This window comes from Pseudonaja textilis, chromosome 3 (genome assembly GCF_049901715.1).
Source record: "Pseudonaja textilis isolate UNSWEBS1 chromosome 3, rPseTex1.2, whole genome shotgun sequence".
NCBI lineage: Eukaryota > Metazoa > Chordata > Lepidosauria > Squamata > Elapidae > Pseudonaja > Pseudonaja textilis.
Window position 1 is genome coordinate 119,329,158 of NC_141992.1, and position 21,110 is coordinate 119,350,267.

The 21,110-nt window shown below is 37.2% G+C and overlaps 1 protein-coding gene across 1 annotated transcript in view; it reads left to right on the forward strand.

Annotated features, from left to right (window-relative positions):
- Positions 1 to 20,870, forward strand: part of ANKH (ANKH inorganic pyrophosphate transport regulator) — a 115,006-nt gene extending 94,136 nt beyond the window's left edge. Inside the window, exons 7-12 of the mRNA XM_026701048.2 lie at positions 4,014 to 4,106; positions 6,487 to 6,582; positions 13,204 to 13,333; positions 14,959 to 15,082; positions 16,793 to 16,892; positions 18,992 to 20,870. Of these exons, the coding sequence (XP_026556833.1) occupies positions 4,014 to 4,106; positions 6,487 to 6,582; positions 13,204 to 13,333; positions 14,959 to 15,082; positions 16,793 to 16,892; positions 18,992 to 19,108 (660 nt within the window). The 3' untranslated portion in view covers positions 19,109 to 20,870. The remainder of the gene's footprint in view (positions 1 to 4,013; positions 4,107 to 6,486; positions 6,583 to 13,203; positions 13,334 to 14,958; positions 15,083 to 16,792; positions 16,893 to 18,991) is intronic.
- The last annotated feature ends 240 nt before the right edge of the window (positions 20,871 to 21,110 follow it).

Here is a 21,110-nt window from a genome sequence, read left to right on the forward strand (position 1 = left end):
AATAAATTAATATATAAATATATTGAAATTTAAATTTATTTAAAATTATGAATTGCATGTTTATGGAGATTCTCAGCCATTCTGGTCATGGTTGTTCCAGAGGTGCTTTTTCAAAAGGCAACTAAACTTTCTTTGTTTTTCCTTGGAGACATTTCACTTCTCATCCAAGAAGCTTCTTCAAAAACAAAGGCAACCTTTGGGACTGCTGAAACATATATTTTGTTACATTTTTAAAGAAAATACACTAATAATGTTCTCTTTTTCTTACTAAAAATTGTGATTGGTTACCAGCTTTCAGGGAGCTCTGGGGGTCATGTCCAAGGCTTTTCAGGGAGGCTATCCAGTAATAATCCCAATTCCAACCTTTGAAATTTTCATTGAAATTGTGCTACAGATAGTTCTTGGTTAATGACCATTCATTCAGCAACTCTTCAATGTTAACATTGGTGCTGAATAAGTGATGTTTACGACCAGTCCTAATCTGGGTGCTTGGCAATAGGCTTGCACTTAGGACAGTTGTAGCATCCCATGGTCCTGTTATCACAATTTGTGATCTTCCCAGCTGGCTTTTCTATAAGCAAAATCAATGAGGAAGGTCACATAAGTCTACCCCATCTGTGCATCCTCCCCCACACCTTCTGCACTCATGTCACGGACCATAAACACTTTCCCTGGCCATTCACACATCCTTTCCCACCTGGCAGCAGCCATCCCAAGCCAAACCACACTCATGTTGTGCCTCCCCATGCTACCCACACATCCTCTGAGCATCACAGAACTTGTGCAACACCATCCTAGCTACCCACACACCCTCCCCAACAACTTGTGCACATGTTTTCCACCCTGCAGCAGCCACCCCAAATCCTGCCACATTCACCCTGCACCACCCAAACTATCTGCACAACCCCTCCCTTTCCCACCCAACAGCAGCCACTTACCTGCTTACTGACCTGCTTTTGAGACACCTAGGGTTTACAGTTTGCTATTTGCTTCCTACTTTTGATTGTTGGAAATGGGCATGAAATTGAGAGGAGGTGCTCATTTAACAACAGCAGTGGGGACCGCAAAGGTTGCCATTGCTAAAAGTGCATTCTTGTGACATCATGCTTTATGACCATATCATTTTAGTGACAGAAATCCCAGTCTCCATTGCTGTTGTAATTCGATGGCTACCTGTATAAAATAACTGCTTTTAAAGAACCAGATCTCTCAGTTGTTGCAACACATCTTCTGCAAATTAAGGAGCACAGTCTAAGAGAAGACTAATAGTTGTAATCACATCTACTCTGCAAATTAATGACAGCTTGAACATATCTAACCAGATGGCTTCTAGTCTTTGTATGTAAAATGTACTCAATTAAGTAAAATGTACTTTTCCTCTAATGGTAACTGGCTTTCACAAGACCTCTTTCCCTCTCCCTTTCTCCCTCTCCCTCCTCTTTTTCTCCCTCCCTCCCTCTCCCTTCCTATCTCTCTCCCTGAAAAGTATGCTACTTATATTTCCAGTGAAGAATTATGTGACTCTGCTAGTCATACAGACTAACAAGAAATGACACAATGCTCTGCATCAACCTTGTTTCCTTAGCTGCCAAATTCTGAGACTGTTTACAATGAATGGAACTGCCCCCACCACCACTAGCAGTTTACTTCCAAAGACCCTCATATGATGTAACCTCCCCATCATGAGACCCTCACTGATGACTCACACCTGACCCATCACTTACTTGATACATCCACACCTCACCGCCACAAGACCATCACTTGACACACCCACACCTGAAGCCCTTATAAACCACTGATAGTGACACCCCCTGAACTCCACTGAAATGTTACTTAGCCTTGTAATGAAACATTTGGAAAGCAACCCGCAAGCTTGGAGAACAAACCTTCACCCTCATCCTATACCTGAGCTACAGATATTCGTCACTAATGCAAATATGGGTACCTGCTTGGTTGCTTAGAATTCTGCTCCACTATGAAGTTACTCATATTTATAAGATTGGTCTAAATGTACAACCTTTATTCTAGCATGATATTTAATATCATTGTTTCATGGAAATGAAGACCTTTGAGCTTTTATCTAAGTAACATAAAGAAGTGAAATATAGAACTAAGGTATTCAGCATGTACTTAATTGAACAATTAACTTTTACTGAGCACAAGTTGCATAATTAATATTTTAAATCACCCATTTGGATATATTTTCCATTGTGAAGGCAAAGAATGCCTTTCAACATTCTCTTGTTGAAATGTGTCTCATCTTGTCAGCTGATAACTGACTTCATTGGTGTCTATTGTTTGTGTGTTCTGTTGCTTTCTGTTTCTGAAAACATCATTGCTAAAAGAGAACGCACTGGTAGCATTAACAGTTTGGAAAATCCTGGTACACAAGCAGAGTGTTCTGCAAATTTCAGCTTATAGATGCTGCTGGGTCTGTTGACGGTTATTTAATTTTTCTTATTTTGGGCCCAATTCAGTTTTAATGTTTCTGAATTTCTAACCACAGTTAGACGATGAGACACATATTTTTGGCTTAGATATTACTTCTTCTTTCTTGCATGTAAAACACCTTTCAAATATTTGAGAAAAATAAAATGACCTGTTAATCCAGAGTATATTTAGGTCCCAGGAATTATGACTGAATATCAGAAAAAGCTCCCATTCATAATGGCAAAAAACAAGTTGAGTGTGCACTTGTTTAGCCAGAGAGGCGATGGATTTCTCTTCACTGGCTGTCTTCCAGCAGAGTTAACAGCTATCAGATTTTTTTTTAGTTTAGACTCCTGTACTGAGCAGAGTTCAATTTGATGTCCCTAAACTGTTCCTTGCAATTCTGTGAAATCCATCTCCCTTTTTCAAGTGCAATACTGTAATTGCTTAAATAAGCATGCTCTGTATCACAATATTTATTTACACTCATGAATGTGCTTCCTAGAGAAGGGTGCCAGTTATTGTGTGCATGCTCCTTTACTACTAAAATTTATAAACTGATGTAGTTTAGATATAATCTACAACATAGCCATATTTGCTTGTGTTGCTAGTCATGATTTCTGTTTGGCCTACCCAACCACCCAGGCTCTTGGCTGTCCTTTATTTCCTGCTTTTTTGACCTCAGCTACTTGGTGCGGCACAGCTGAGGTTGAAAAAGCAGGAAAGAAGAGGATTTTCAAATGCTGCGCACCCTCGCGTAGTGCTTGTCAACTGTCTGGGCGGTATAGCTGATGTTTTTAGGAAATGATCTACACACATGCACAAAATGCACCCTCACCAGGGGTGGGATTCTACCTGCCAGAGAACCATAAAATCACTCGCCCCACCCATTCACACCTTACCTGGCGTGCACGCCATCAAACTTGCCTGCTAAGTTGCTATTTTTCCATTTTTTTCCCCCAACCATCAGCTGTTCTGCTGTGCCGGGAGACTTAGATTAGCTAGAAAGCAGGAAAACACTCCATAAATCATAGTTTGGTTTATTTTTACAACAGTTCTGAACAGTATTTCTCCATTAACAACTGTGCCACATTTCACTGGTCATCAAATCAAAAAGGTCTACTGGATGTGGGAAAATGCAGAACGAAACTGGCAAAGTATATATATTTTAAAGCAGTTGCAATTAAGTTAGAATTGTTGCAACATAGAATTTTTCTGCAGCTGAAAGTCATAAACTGAGTTCATACACTATACCATGCTGTGGTCTGCTTTAACTGCTTTTTATTTTAAAAGCCATTTTGTTTTAAGCCATAAATCACAGTTTTACAAACAATAATTATGGGATTCACCTATATTAAGTCAACATTAAAGTAATATTATGACTTAATTTAATATGCAAATCTAGGTATTCATTTACTTAGTGTCAGTTGTTTGCATCTAGTGTGGTCATGAATCGGGTGCATGCTTGACAGTCTTAAAATACTGCTGATCTAACAATGATAGAAGTGTTTGAATATTAGTTAAAAAGCAAGTTGCCTGTGAAGATCTGATATGTAATCTTCTGTTTTTCCTTCACACTTTAGGCAGTTGCAATTTTGACAGCTACATATCCAGTGGGACACATGCCATATGGCTGGTTGACAGAGATCCGAGCTGTTTACCCTGCTTTTGACAAGGTGAGCTTGTTTTCTGTGATGAGAGCAAAACCTTAGTTTTCTTTTCAAATTCAGTTCTGCCAAAAGTACTCTGTAAGAAATAGGCTTTGTGAGGAATGAATTTGCAAAAAAAGAAAGCAAACAAGTTTGTGTCAGTCTGATTGCTTTTCCTGATACTATCACATACACATGGATTTCGCTCCATCTTGCTCAACAGCTCCACCTCTTCCTTATGAAGTGTTTGGAACAATGATCTCCATGCCCAAAGGTTAATCCTTCATTTGCTTAAAGAATTGTAAGGTAATTGTTTCTCTGTTATGTCTCTATGTATGAACAAAGGATGGAGCATAAAGATACAATCGAAGAGAAAAAGAATTTCAGAAAACTGTGTTGGTCAAGAAACTTTATCTTACACTGTACCCTGTAAAAAGAGCTATTGGGTTTTTTTTTATTGAGTCTCTGACAACTAATAAACTAAGAAAATGATGCACAAAGATGGATATACACATGCACACCCAAAGTATGTGTGTTTATCCCTCAGCTTCCTTTTATCTATAGCTCCCTTTAAGAATGACATCACTGCTTCAACTGTTCTGGGATGAACGTTTTCTTCTGTTTCAGAAACTCCATCTGTCTAGCTAGATAGAGGGTGGGTTCAGGGAGAGATAAAGAGTTTTTTTTTCAAAATATTTGCATAGTGATATCTGGAATTTCTTTGTGCAGAACAGAACATGAAGTCACTTAGTATGTGTACAGATCATTAGAGTGAATAAAAACCAGATGTTCAGATCTTCATCTTCTGTAGGTTACTTTTATTGCTAATTAGAGGTAGGATAAATCAGGGTCCAATGACTTAGTTCATCAAGGAGAATGAGTGGATATTTCTCTATGAAAACAACTGCTGTTATGTGGATTGGATTGGACTTAATTGATCTCTAGGAATCTGGAAATTTTTTGTCTGAAAATTCAGCAGGTTCATTATAAGAAGGAAGACATTCCTACCGTTATAAATAAATAAGAGCTTACTGTATTGTGTGTTCAGCATCTGCAATAGCATCTTGCTGCATCAAACTGCAGGGCTGGTTTGGATAAATTCCCATTAAAGAGTAGGGAATTGGTGAAAAGATGGACAAACAGAGGTTAATGATCCCTAACCAATTTGTACAGCAGTGACTGGCATAGGAAAACAACCTCCCGTTTCTTATATATGTTCAGTTTAGAAGTTGCATTCAGTGGCGGTAACCAATCTATAGAATAAGTCCCACTAAATCATTGTTATCACTTACGCTGCAAGATGTTCAAAGTCACTGTTCTGTGGCTATGTTAATTTATTGAATGGAAGAGCTCCAGCTCAGATTCAGAAGCCTGTCTATATGTAGGATCTTAATTATGAAATACTGCAAATGCACTTCTGTAAGCCTGTGAGATGCAGTTGGTTTTGATTCTGATTAGAAAGAAATAATGTGGGTCTATAGAAAGCAGCTTCACGAATTTGTGGTTGCTATCTGCAATAAACAAAATGGCAGCTAACCCTTTTTTTTTGGCTTCTTCATCATGCAAGAGCAGCAATATGGGTAGTAAAACTCTGGTGATACTTCCAGAAGCAAAGCCTGTTTTCTTGGACACTCTTTCACCGTATTTTTGCCAGTAAAGAATTTCCTTTCTAAAGTTTCCTCAGTTCAAATTTACTCAGCATTAAATTCATCTAAAGGATTGAATAACTACAAATTAGGTTGACAAAATCTGATGATTTGCCCCAGAATGTACTGTTAGATATAACATAAGTCACCTAACATAGTTTGGGTAAAATAATATATATAAGCTATGATTGTTAGTTTAAATGTGTGTCACTTTAACTGCAAAGCATGTAATTTTGGGTGTGGTGTGAAACCACCATAAGAGGGAGCAAGACAACCTGATTGATTGCTGACGAGATCCTGACGGTTTGCTGGCAATTACTGACAATTACTGGATTGGATTACGTTGATGGTTTGTTAGCTGCGTCCTTTCACTACTGAAGAGTTGCTGAAGGAAGAGAGGAGTTTTGAGTTCTTCATATCTCTATACTGCGAGGAGATATATCACCGGACTGATATTTGTAAGTGTACTGACCTCTCTTTTTCGACACTGGAATTTGCAACTGAATAATCCCTGGACGGACTGAACTAAGTGAATGATATATGGACTGTTTTGACTATGCTTTAACTCTTGCTGGAATAAAACTATTTAATAGGCACTGTGTATCTGGTTTACTGAGTGTAAGCTACAAAAACACTTATCTCACATATTTTGCCTGCCTGCCTGCCTGCCCTGCAGATCTTGCTAGGGTATATCCCTAACACGTACTGTACATTTGTTCTACTAAGGCTAATTGCACTGGTTTTTCTCCCTTTCACCTTAGAACAATCCCAGCAATAAAATGGTGAATTCCAGCAGTACTGTCACGGGAACCCACATCAAAAAGTTCACTTTTGTCTGCATGGCCCTCTCTTTAACGGTAAGGAATCAACTGACCTATTACTTCTTTTAAAATTAACCCTATTTTAACCACTCTCCTTCCACATTCTTTACCAGGATATACATGGTTATGTACCCACTCTTCCACCTCTGTTAACCATGCAATATTTTATCCTAATCTTCCAGAACTACTACTAAAAGAATGATCAGGAGACTGGCTGATAGCCATCCTGGCTGGAATTTCTACAACCGTTTTTCCAGAACCATCGTCAATGTCTCCATTGACCATAAACACTACATTTTGGAGCATGAGAACCACATGTAGGATCTGTGCTCTTAAGATTACTGAATAGGCCAGCAACAAATATTTGTTTGATCTTTCAGCTTATCCTTGCACTTCCTATATTTGGCCACTATTTGTGGTTCTTCGTTTTAGACAGTCTGCAGAAAAGCATGCTGCACTGAGATTATGAATTTGATCTGTTTAGTATATTTGAGAAAGTAAAAAAACCAGTAAATATATACAAGAGATAACAAAATTGTTGAAAATACTTTTTTTTTAGCCAATTGCATTAGATTTCAGATACAATTTTCTTTTTAAATAGATGAAGCCTCTCAAATGAAAAATAAAAATCAGTTTGTTTGCCTTTCTCATATTAATAGCAAACTCAATTATTGCATACGGGGAAAGTGATGTTCTGAAATATTGTTTGTGCTATTCCATGTTTTCAGACTGCTAGAGTCTCTTTTGGTTGCCACATTCAGCATTCAGATTTCCAATAACTGATTACAAAATGAATCATTTATCCTTTTCCGTATGTTAGAAAAGCCCATATAGCAAGAAGTTTATTCAAAGTCAAGTTATCTGAGTTTATTATTGTATGTGTTGATTAGCACAAAAATGAGGATGTTTTCCATCCTAACTTGGAGTTGCTAGGAACTGACCTGGTTTGCAAAGCAGGTGCTTTCTTAGGATGTTGTTCATTGGAATAGTATTTTTAAATTATAGGTGTGGACATTGGGAACTTGGTGTTAAAATGCTTCTGAATTTGTCTTTTCTCCTTCAAATCAGTCACAAGGCAGTCTTACTGAGAAAAGAACAAATAAATATCAGACAAAAAGAATCTGAATAAAAGAGACCCCTAACATATCTTGGAATATAATTTGCACATTAGTTATGCTTCACTAATTTAACTTTAAAGAATTCAGATGGACTTAAATATTTGTCTCTGAAGTCTTTCAAGCAGGAATGCAATGCAGGCCTCTTGAGTAAATAAAAAAGTGAAAAGAAACTTCATAGTTATGTGGTATTCCTGCATTTTAGTCTCTATCATGGTTATGTTACAGCACAAGATACAGTAACACTCAAAACTTTTGTGAAAAGGGTTATCAGTTGAACTCCATCACTGATCTTCTCATTACCTTTTCTTTCCTTTTTAGCAAGTATGGTTGGCTATATGTGGGGATTGGCTTCTAAAAATAGATGTTCTTTGTGAGTTAGTGCTTATTCTTAATAAAAAAATCTCATTAATCTTCTTAATTAGACAGGTCCTTCATTTATCCTTGAGTCTCCCAGCTGTTCATTATCTGCCTGAAGCCTTTATGTTTATAATTTAAAATGCTTGTGTAAGAAAACCTTGAATAAGTCACATGCAAATGTGTTGACTTCTACTAAATATTATTACTGAATAATGCTTCCTGTTTTAATGTTTATTTAAGACTGTTTTAATTGTTGATTTTACCGCACACCACCTGGGCAGCTATATAAATTTGATAAATAAATCCTTAACAATATGTGGAATGACAGGTCCTTGATGTGCTTGGTGGTTTTCTTGCAGACATTTCATTACCCAAACTAGGTAACATCAACACTCATAAGGGAATAGGGTTTCTTCTCAATTTATATTCTAGTGGTTTATCCTATCAGTGTTGGTGGGAGTGCCCTTGGTAGATCTTTAGTTTTATTGGTGATTCTATTTATTTTTAGCTTATTTGCATCTATGCTCACCTGGGTGTTGATTGTTAATGGGGAAGTACATTGGGGAGTTGTTTTAGTCATTTTGATCCCTTTTGGAGCACCAAGGACCCCTTATTTCAAGCCACAGGTATAAATATTCTTCTTTATCAATATGTGTGGAATCCTGAGCTACCTTGGGAAGTTTGGTGAACTAAATAAAATGCTACTTTCAATATTTTAATGGTAAAGTACTTTATGTTTTTAGACTAAGAGAGTACTGGTTTTATCCTTACAATAAACATACAGTGCCTACATCCTAGTCAAACAGGTTCTTAATCCATTTTTGGACTAGTAATCAAACAGCTTGAATAGTTCTCAGCATCTTTCAGGTGTACTTTTAAGAAAAAAGATTGCTTAGCCCATTAGTCCCCCATTATAATAATCTTTCAATTCCCCCTCCCCATATTTTGGACACATTCTTCTCCCTCTAAAAGTAGACCTCAACTTATGACTGATCACTTAGCAAATACTCAAAGTTACAACAGAGCCCCCTGCACAGAATGTGACTCTTCCCTACCCTTGCCCCAGAATTTCCAAGGTGTCCTCTAGGTTCCCCTGCTTGATTTAAGTCTCATATGGAGTCTCCTGATTGAATAGAAGATGGTTCAGCTAGAAAATCTCTAAGGTCCTTTCCAACTTTGCTTTTCTGTTAGATCAAACTGACTCTTCAAATAAAATGTTCTATGCTGACCCCTTACCTAATGTTGAGAAGAAAAGGAGGAAAAAATTATATTTTGATCATATTGTTTTCTTTCTTGTGGCTTACTTCTTAATACTGCTTTACACAGAGCAATTGCTAAAAGCATTGCAGAAAAGAATGAGAAAGGCAGACAGAGACTAATCCAGTTAGGACTAAGTCAGGGGTGTCACATTCAAGGCCCCGGGGCTGGATCCGGTCTGTGGGGTACTTAGATCTGGTCTGTAAGTTCCGTTTTCACTGGCAGAAGCTTGCAGGAAGTCATCACAACCAAAAATGGAGCTCGGCAGGGCTGTGCATGGCCCTCATGAGCTCTGTTTTCACTGATAGAGGGTTGCAGGAGGCCGTCACAGATGGAAATGGAGCTGGGAGCCCATTTTCGCTGGCAGTGCGCTTGGCCACCACAGGCACCCACAATACAAGTGACCACTGACTGACCACTCCTGCCCTGGCCCCACCCATCCTGGCTCCCTGAGGTCAAACAAAACCCGAGCTTGACACCCCTGGATTAAGTGGACTCTACCTTTTCTTCCTCCAGGACAAATAATTTTGCAGGCAGGAGTTCAGCTTTTCTCTGTTTAAAAAAATGTAAATGTGATTTGTAAGCCACTTTGGTAGCAGTTGTATCTTGAAAAGTAAAATTTTTAAATAAATTCTAAATGCACACATCGTCTTCCACTCACAACCACAATTGAGCTCAAAATTTCAGTTAAGTGGGTTTTGCCCCATTTTACAACTTTCCTTGCCACAGTTATTAAGTGAATCACTGCAGTTATGTTAATAACCTGGTTGTTAAGTGAATCTCACTTCCTCATTGACTTTGCTTGTCAGAAGGTCGCAGAAGGTGATCACATGACCTTGAGACAGAGCAACAGTCATAAGTATGAACCAGTTGCCAAGCTTCTGTTTTTTGATCACATGATCATGGGGATGCTTCAAAGATTGTAACTCTATAGAACAGTCCTAAGTCATTTTTTTAGTGCCATTGTAACTTTGAACAGTCACTAAATGAACTGTTGTAAGTCGAGGACTACCTGTATTTAAAATTACTAAATAAATCCAAAAGTACTGGGAATAGATAAAACAAGAGTTGCATTGAACTAGTGATGGACCATATGGTGTTCTCATCAGTATTAAAACCACTTGCATTTGAAACAACTTAAGCTACAGGGAGGAAAACATGGCACAACTGCCTACATCGTATTGACCATCTTTGGCTGCATTGGGGGCTGAAAGGTCAGGACATCCAGTCTAAAGTCATGCGAAGTGATACAGTTTCACCAGTGAGCTTCTTCTTTTCTTATATTATTTCTATTTCTTATTGGAATAAAGATCAAATTTTCATCTAGAAAGGAAAATAATTAGGCAGTGCCACATGTCAGGGAGGGCCATAAGTAGCCAGGAAAGGAGATATTCTTCAGTCAACTTCAGAGGAGCCTACATAAAACCCCTTTTCTATTTTTTGAAGAGCTTTTCCTGTCAGCTGTGTAAGCTACAGCAGTAGTCACCACCCTTTTGAAACATACAATATTTTTTGTGGGGGGATATAAATGTTGAGATTAACTATGACCATAGTGCGTGTGCTATGAGGTCCTAAGTGTTTGCAGATAGTGGGAAAGTCTCCTATGTGCAGATACTGTAGTTGGAAAAGTCCAAAGCTTTAAAGAACTGTTGAACAGAAGCTACTGAGCTAGGCAGGACAATAGGCTGGCTTGACTTGATTAGACAGAAGCCTCTGTTTTTTCTTCATAGAGAGAAACAGATGGAAGAAATTGCATTAGGTAATGAGAGAGTGTCTGTTGGACATTGGAATGATTTATGAGATGGATGTGTACAAGTTGACATAACAGATTTGTATGCTGAACAGTGTGCTCTGTGCTTAGGCCTCTCTCATCAAGTTGAAGCAGTCCCAGTTGTATACTTCGTGTTCTTTGTGCTAGATGTAGGTGCTTTTTTTAAAAGTTACTTGTTCATTTCTTACAACTTGTTTATCTTTTTATGCTGAAAGAATTAATATGTGCTATATTGAAATAGATGTGTGAACACTACTACCACATACATTTCTTCACATGAGAGCTGTAGCCTAATGAAAACGAAATGATATACTGTATATATTCTATGTTAAAATATTTTCTGATTGGTTTGGGGTAAAAGTCTCTCCAAGTATTTTCTCAATACAGTGGTTCAGATTCAGAATTAATCGGATCTTAAAACAGATCTCTGAATCGGTGATCTGCAATAAATCCTTAAAACCAAAAAACTTTGTAGATTATGGCTAACTTCAGTCTAATTAATTTTAGTAATTCAGCCTGAGATCTTGATCCACAAATATTGAATAATTTTGTTGGAAGATATGCCTATTGCAATTTCCAATTTTTGTTATTTCTTGACAAATAAGTTGTTGAGGTAATTCCCCGTTAGCAGAATGAGCGCACACAGGGAGATGTAGTGAGAGTAGTGAAGAATAACACACAAACAGCACACAGATACACTGTATAGTAAAATGTAGGTTTTTACTTCCAATAAACATTTAAGCAAAGTCCAAACAAGCAGTCCAAGTAATTCACAGTTAAAGCAGTCAGTTTTCAGTCCAGGGACAATCCAAATAACAAAGTCCAGTATCAAAAACAGTTCAGTAACAGACTTACATCAAATCCCAGAAGAACTATGATCAGTAACACTCAATAGGAACTGCAATACTCTCCAGAACAACAGAACAGGAACTAAACAACCCAGGTTTCTGGCTCCATCTTATGGCCGTTTGAGGAACCACACCCAATTACAGTTTTAGCATTCTCTTAAAGAGACAGTATTTAAATGTCTATCCTGGTTTATATATTTTCCAACCCAACTATTAGGTGACTTACATTCCTAACAGAAGTAACCCTTTAACCCAGAGTTTGCTAAGTTGAATTAGATGAACAACAGTTTCTTCATTTTCAGTCATTAGAAACTAGATTCATTCTCATTTAAAGTTAGAAAAGAAAATATACTTAACTTCCAAAAGAGAAAGACAATTTTTAAATCTTATTTTAGTTCTTAATTTATAAAACTGTTTTAGTTACCAAGTCAAAGTTTTAAAGTTTTAAGCTTAAAAATTGAAGCAACATAGGCTGAAAACATGAGGATAAAAGCCTTTTCTAAAAATTCTATTTTAGTATGATAATTTATAATTTGATGTTTGTAATGTTTTAAATGGTTATTAGATGTTGGCATGTGTGTACCAGTTACAGATTTAGTCTAAAAAATTAAAATCAATAAATAAACTGCTGCAAGAAATATATAAAGTATTTAAACTGTATAAAGTGTAAAAATATTTTAGAAAGACTCATATGTTATTATAAATGTGTGTCCTTATGTAGGTTTAGAAACATATTTCAGAAGGTTTGTGCAATGTGATATTCTTGGAAGACTTCATTTTAAAGACTAGAAGTGTTTTTGGGTTTTTTTTATTAAATCTGCAAACCTCTCAGTTTTGCTTAAAAATGAATGACTGAAGACATTAAAATAAAAGAGCATTAGAGGCATATTGTTTAAGTGAGAAATATAACAAGGAAATGTTAATCTGGCTTTAAAATGTATTTTCACTACATTTTACAAAGAGGTTTAGGTCAACAAGCAAAGCAGAATTGCTTTGGAAATCTGGAAAGGGAAGTTAAACCTGGAATTTTTCATGCAGGTAGAAATATTGACAATATGGGACAATAATATTATTTTAAATAAAATATTAATTTTGTTTTAAATAAAATAATAAAATATTAATTTTAAGCCTTATAAGTAAGTTTATAAGTCTAGTGACCGATAACCTCCAGTGATCCTAGCAGTCACTAAACATACTGTAAGTTAGAGGTGTTTTGAAAGCTGAAGTTCTATATTGTAAAAACCAATGCACATTTAACTAATTAAGAGATAGTATCTAATCATGAACTATTAACTGACTCTTCCAGCTCTGCTTTGTGATGTTTTGGACACCTAATGTATCTGAGAAGATCTTGATTGACATCATTGGAGTTGATTTTGCTTTTGCGGAGCTCTGTGTTATTCCTCTTCGCATCTTCTCCTTCTTTCCTGTTCCAGGTATGTAGAAAATAGAAGAAATGAAAGGTACAGCATATTTACATTAACCCAAAGCTTTTTCTGCAATGCATAACAATCCACCAACAGGCAACACTTGTAGAAGTAAAAACTTCCAGTTGGAACAATCAGCCTTTATGTCTTGTTCAGAACTTCCAGTTAGAGAATGTGTCAATCAATTCTGGGTAAAGAAAAGCTTTTCACACACACAGAAACCACACATCTAAACAAAGCTCATCTATAAACCTTAGGACAGTATTACATTTGCAAGGATTTTAGAGGAAGTTGTTGTGAAAATACTAGAGCACAAACTCTTGCAGTTTTCTTGGCAACTTTTACAGAAATATCTTGTCAATATCATCTTTCTAGGCCCGAGAGCATATTGACTCAGTCACCCAGGTGGCTTCCATGCTTAAGGCGACACTAAAAATCATCTCCTGCCTTCTAGTCCAGGGCATTTCTGATTTGACCATACTTAATATTAAAGGCAAATGATAAAATAAAAATGTGTTTACTCAGAAGGGATCAAAAATAAAGCAAAAATAAGCACACTAAGATTTTCAAATGTATTGAGAGCCCACATTTTAAAATCACAGTTTAAACTAAAGTGAAGAAAAGTCTTCACCTGGAATATAAAAAACAAACCACGACAAGGCATATCTCTGAAGACAATGTTTCACAAGTAGCTCACCAAGAAAGTATTTTCCTTGTCTCCCAGCTGTTTGGTTGTTCTTGGAAAGGACACTTACAGTACAAAACCTCTGGAAGGATCTTCTATTGACTACTGGTTAAAATTTTGAAGGTTAAAACTAGCATTTTAATCCGGATGTGAACACAGAATGGGAATCATGACAGAATAAAACATTAGATAATGGATTGCACCAGCCTAATTATTGCTCTGGCATTCAACCATGTATACTTTCTTCTGTATCCATGGTTGAATGCCGTGTATACAGGATAATTCCAACTACTTTAAATTAAAATGTAAACTATGAGGCAATACAAATTAATTCCAGATAAAATAAAGGTCCTCAGTCTGAGCAACTCTGTATTCATGTCAGAAGCACCTGCAAAGCTAACTGAAGGGTGTGTCTGGATTTGAAGAATTTGCCAGTAATAATTCCATTGCTCCAGGGATGCAAAAAGTAATGCAGTTTTTAAACAGGCTCCTTTCATGGTCCTTAGTCTGAGCAGGACCAAGTCTGGAGTCAGTTGTGTTAATGTCACATCTTTTAGATTGAAGAAGGTGGATCAGACCTGTAATAGAAATGTGCTGTTTCAAGAAGCCAACAAACTGTATCACAAGGATCTTACAATTTAGTATTAGCCAAAGGATTTTTTATTGGCAAATCCTATTTTTTAACCAACAGGAGAAATCAGATTTTGCTATTCATAGTGTATCATAATTCTAGCTAAGAAGCTGTGTTTGCAGCTTCTTTAATCATGAATTTCCTATGCAGCTTCTTTAATCATGAATTTCCTATGTAGTTCAGATCTTCAGACCTGTGATACCTGAGAAAGAAAGGCAATCTTTTTTTTCCTGGTGGGAATTAGAATTATCTCTTGGAAGTTGAGCATGTATCTGAGGTTTTGCTATCAGTAATTCTTCTTTCCATGTTCTTCTTTAGTCACAGTAAGAGCACATTTAACAGGATGGTTGATGACCCTGAAAAAGACTTTTGTCCTAGCTCCTAGCTCAGTACTGCGCATCATTGTTCTCATCACCAGTTTGATTGTGCTGCCTTATTTAGGGTAAGTTATACTCCTATTTTTGTCAATGATGCCATGACTTCTATAACACAAAGTCATACTATCCATTGAATTAAACCACAATATTCTCCATCCACATCGAATTGCTACTTGGCTAGATCATAGTTCAACTGCTCACAGAATTGCTTATTGGTTATGGAAGAACATAAAGAGAGGCAAGAATGCTGTCATCTCAGAAGAGATTTCTTGGGAAACTTGGCCCAACAATTAAAGTGATAGCTTTCCACATTAAATGCTTTGTGTATGTAGAGATAACTTAAATCAGGGCTTGCTTCAGCTGTTTGCTGAAGACAACCTTTTTGTGAGCTTGGGCCACGTTTCTGTTTTTCTCGATTTCTTTCAGTAATGGAAAGACTGCTCTGCATTTCTACTGGGACAGAGCCAATATTTTTAATGGGGATGGAGCTTTGTAAAGCCATAAGGAACATTCCAAAGAATTGCAAAGAATTGGAGGTAGTTCAGTCTAGATGCATGCTTAACAGATTTGGTTTGGAGACAGGATTACTTGCAAGTGAGGTTTAGAGTTCATAAGGTTCCTAAAAGTTGATTGAAGATTGCCTCAGCTATTTTCCCACCCATTAATTTTGACTGGTATATATTTATCTGCAAAGAGCTTTGATTAAAAAAACCCTCAATTCTGTGCATTATTTCCCAAATGTGTGACTTTGCTGCATTTTTACCACACTAAAATGATTGATTAGATTATGCCTTTTGGACTCTGATTTTTAGAATACATTTTGCAAACAAAATGGACTTCCAAATAATTTTTTGGAATGTAACCTGTGTAGAGAGCACTTCTGTAGTTAAATATTGTTGCTTATGAGACTAGCACGTGACTTTTTTGGCTCCCTAGTCCTGCATTGTATATACACATACTTTGGCCATTCAGTTTTTGTTTCAATATTTGAAGTTCTTGCTTTTTTTTTTTTTCTAACAACCTATTTCCTTTAACATCCCCAGCCAGGGGTGGGTTTTTACCGGTTCTGTCCACCACTGTAGAACCGGTAGCTCTGAAGAGCAGATTCTATGTCTGCTGATGTTTTTGCCCACCCACCCGCCCAGGCTCTTACCTGATCTTTATTTCCTGCTTTTTCAACTTCAGCTGCCGTGCGAGGCACAGCTGCAGTTAAAAAAGCAGGGAAAAGGTGCTTTTTCAAAGGCTGCTTCTCTGCATGCAGCGTGCTGATGATGATTTACAGGCGTGCACGCAGCGTGCAAGGAAGAACATTGTAAATCACCAAACCTCGTAAATCACCGAACCAGTAGTTAACCCTGTTGGATCCCACCCCGTCCCCAGCCCTTACATTATCTGTACTACCAGTCATCAGTTTGGCCCCCTTCTCTTTAGGAGGTCCTTCCCACGGGGGCCTCTCCGTGGGAAGGACCTCCTAAACCATGAAAAAATGGTTTCCCCAGCACTGCATTTCCCCCCCCCTCACAACCAGGACAATCTTTCTGCATATTATTGTGCTGGTAGTAATCAAACTTTAACATTACGGTCAATGACTGAACCAGGGAAAATTTTGGGAACTGATACCAAGGCAATTTTTTAAAGTTTGTAACATTATACAGAAAGAACATATATTGAAGTATTAATGTAACCAAGCTTTCATTGTTCTAGTAATCTTTATGGTTGAAATATAGTGATTAAAGTATGAAAGAATAGCATGTATCTTTTTCTGATATTTTTAGGGTCCATGGAGCTACTCTAGGTGTAGGATCACTTCTTGCTGGCTTTGTAGGAGAATCAACTATGGTTGCAATAGCAGCTTGTTATGTCTATCAAAAACAGGTAAGACATTCTCTCAAGAAATAGACCTCTTGTTTATCTCCTTATACCTTCAGCCTGCAGTAATGGCGATGATTTTTGAAGACCAGAAATGGTCTTTTGAACTGAAGACTGTTATAGGCATATTACTGAATGTATTGCTGTGTACAGTAGAGCATAGCTTTTGTTTTATTCTTACCTGAGTCCTTGAGAAGCTTTGCCCATCTGATTCTGATAAGAAAATGGGGAACTTAACAACCTTTGAGATACATCTCCAAAGGGAAAAGTGCAGCAGTTGAAAACCTATCTACCTTAGAAGATGAGATACCCTCAATTATAAATTCATTTTTTTTATTTATTATTGGAAATTGGCAATGGTTAATGGTATAGAAGGATGTGGTCTATCAGATATTGAATCCAAACTTATTCATGGCTTTACAAATAATTTGATGGTCCCCTTCAAATGAGTGGACTTCACCTCTGAGAATTCTCAGTAACAGCCATTTGGAAGGGAGTCCAGATTGTGGAAGGGTGGAATTATTTCAAAAGTTTTTTCTGTGCCAATTCTACAGTAGGAAATCTGCTTTGGAGCTTTTTCTTCAAAATCAAATTTCCTTAACAAGAATGGTGTTCATTCATCCATTCATTTTCTATAGCCAACCAGATGACTCTGGGCAAATTACAATTCAAGCAGACAGACACACAGACAGAGAAAATGACATCTGGGGTTAAGCAAAACAGCAATAAATGAACCATCTTCAAAGACTCAATCCTGATCCCCATGCCGGGGAAAGGAGCCTGGCCTTAAAAGCTTTATGAAAGACCCGCTGGGTCAGGGCTGTCTTAATCCTCGGTGTTGTGGTGTTCCAATGCTGTAACACTTCCAGAGTTCTGCTAGATAATATTCATTAATAGGCAAAGACCCAGAACATGCCAGTCTTTATGACATGGGTAGTAGAAAAAATTGGAGGAAGGCAATTCCTCAAATTTCCTGACTGCATGAAGGGCATTAGATGTGACAAATCTTCACCTTGAATTGTACCCATAAGCATACTGGATGCCAGTGAAACTCACAAAGTGAAGATACAATATGGGTGTTTTAAGATATGCTCATTGTTACTCAAGCTGCCACATTCTGCCCTTACATCCTGGACATAAACATTGCAGGCCAAAACAAGTAGACATAGGGACAGTTTTTCCCCTCATGCCATCACTCTGCTAAACACCTAATTCTCATAGTACTGTCTTACATCTTACTGTATTTGAATGAACTGTAGTATTATTAGTATTCTCATCTTCTCTACTACTCCCTCTTATTGGTATTATTGTTATGGTGGTGGGTGGGACAGTTGCGCAAGCACATCCTAGTTAGAGCACATGCACAAATGAAGCTTCACACACTTACCTGCTGCTCATGCGGCCCAGTTCCCAACAAGCCACAAACTGGTAGCATTTTGAGGGTTGGGGAACCCTTGTTCTAGGTCAGGGGTCTTCAAACTTGGCAAGTTTAGGACTTGTGGACTTCAACTCCCAGAATTCCTCCTCCAGTCATGTTAGCTCAGGAATTCTGGGAGTTGAAGTCCACAAGTCTTAAACTTGCCAAGTTCAAAGACCCTTGTTCTAGGAGATACCATTTCACTCCTGTGTTGGAAACGTGACATAGGTTGCCATTTGCTTTCCAAACCCAGTTGAAGTTCCAAACCCAGTCACTTTAATATAAAGATGTACATGGCCAAGTTACCTGGAGGATCCCCTGCCGCCTTGCCCTCTTCAAGAGCATGCTTTGTGCAGAGCTCACTGTGAATATGTCCAACTTTAGCAACTAATTCTGCTTCTTCTGAGGCAGGGCAATCATTGTGGAATAAATTGCCCTTGCAGATGAGGCTGACTTCCTTTTAAATGGTAATATTTAAAAAGGGGATTAGAATCTCTTTGGAATTTAAAGATTTAGCATTTACTTGTAGCACTTTATAATTTTATGTGTTACATATGTGTTTATCTAAGCCATCCAAAGATCTGCAGATGGCTGAAACGCAGGCAGGCAGGAAGGCATGCAAGCAACTTGCCTGCAGCTATCTTCTACAAAACTGGTGGGTTTTTTTTTTTTTTTTTTTGCAACCTAGAAAAAGAAGAGGAATGATAATGAGACTGCGACAGAAGGTGAAGACTCAGCAATGACTGACATGCCTCCAACAGAAGAAATAACGGACATCGTGGAAATGAGAGAAGACAATGAATAATAAATGAAAACTCTGCAGGGAAAACTGGAAGTTTACTTCTCTCTCACTTTACTTTTAATAATGAGGCCTTGTTTCTGAAGGTTTCAGATAATGAATTCGTAGCATACCAAGTATGCTGGCATGGATGAGGAACTTAAAGGAACAGTCTCTCTTTTTTTTTCTTCCCCTTCTCGATTCTTTTTTCTCATTTCACGCAAAAGCAAAAAACATGGCGGCTATTCATTAGAGGAAACCTATGTTCTTGGGACCTTCTCATTCTTTGGTCAACCAAAGTGTCTCTGTTGATTCATGGATTGTGTTGCCATTCTGCATCATCTTCTTATCGGCCCCATTTCATTTTATTATTATGAATGAAATATAAAAATACAACTGGGGTTTGTAGGGAGGGGGAACGTTAGCTTTATTTTGCTTGCTGAACCATGACCTTACACTTTTGATCTGTATCATGATGGAGCCCGGAGATTGGCTTTCTTATTATTCAGTGTAATATTTTGTATACTGCTAAGACTACCAAACAAGATCCTGAGTCAAAAAAAAAGTAAGAGATGAAATATTTTAAAGAGACTTTGATAAGACTAAATACAGGGTAACGCTTCTGCTTAAGATTAATCTATGATACAAAAGAGAGTTTTCCCTTTGGTAGTCAACTGTGAACCATCTGTATTACACTAACCTTGTAACTGTTTTCTAAAAATAATTGTGGACCTTTAAATCAGAAGCTTTATTACAATATTGGTGTCCTATCTAAAACTTTATATTTGATAGTGTTGTTCTCATATTTGATGCTATGCAGGATACTGTAGTTGAGGTGAGGGACAAGCATTTGTTAATAGAGGTCTCTCTGAAAAAAAATGTGGCCACACACACCAATATTTAAACCAAAGTAGTAATCTCTTGTGGGGTAGGGGAAAAATAAGGCTATTTGTACAAACTGCTATATGTACTAACTTCTACAATGAATATAATAATATATCTTTTTCCTTTAGAAAACTTTGGATAGGACTATATTACTTTAGGAGGAAGTTACCAAAATGGAATGGTGTTGAATAAATCGAAGTCTACATTGGGAAAATGGCCCAAATAGAAATCTTGCAGTGCTGTGGAAGAGGGTCTCTTGTCAGTGGAATTAGTGTTTTCATTTGTCACTCATTAACCTGATCAGAACTACTTATGCTTTGGTGACTTGGATGCGCTACAGAACTTACCCTTGGCCAGGCCATTGGCTTTTATGGATTGCCAGTTACATAGCTAACAAGAGTTACTGCAGTCCAAGTGCAGCTTTAACATGGGATGACACCAGCTTCCAGCTATTGATATGGAAAATGAAAGTGATACCCATATTTGCTTGGGAACTTCCTCTTCTTGTCATGCAGCTCTGCACTATTAAGAGAGCTAAGTGGGAGCCTCAGTGCCCACAATTAATTTGGTAACTTCACATAACATTCTTAACACAAGACAAAACATACTGAAACATTTCAAGGTTTCTTTAGACAAATTATATTTTTCTATAAGCTTTACAACAATGAAATGATTTTATTTAATTATTTAAAGCTGTTTTCTAGATTTTGGAAGTGGATAGTTTTGATCAGAAGACATCTTTAAAGATAATATGTCAATCCTATATCAATATATGTGTGTATATACATACTGAATGTGTATAAATATATATATATCTATATATATATTGTACATTATATGTAATTTATTTTAGGTTGCAATGTCTTTTTTTCCAAAGCTCAGTAAAAAGAAAAAAAATGCAAAACAGAGCTTGTCTGTGTGGTGAAATTTAACACTAAAGGTATATATTATTTTTAGTCAATTATTTGATTGTCAAGCGCAAGGAACCAAGGATGATGGGAGTTACTCCATATCAGTTTTTTTATTGCAGCTCACGTATAGATAGGAATGTGTTAGATTAAAGTGCCAATCTGCAAAACTATTAGTTACACCCTGTGAAAGATTAGGGAAAATCTTCCTGTAGATTGAATATTCCATAGTAAGC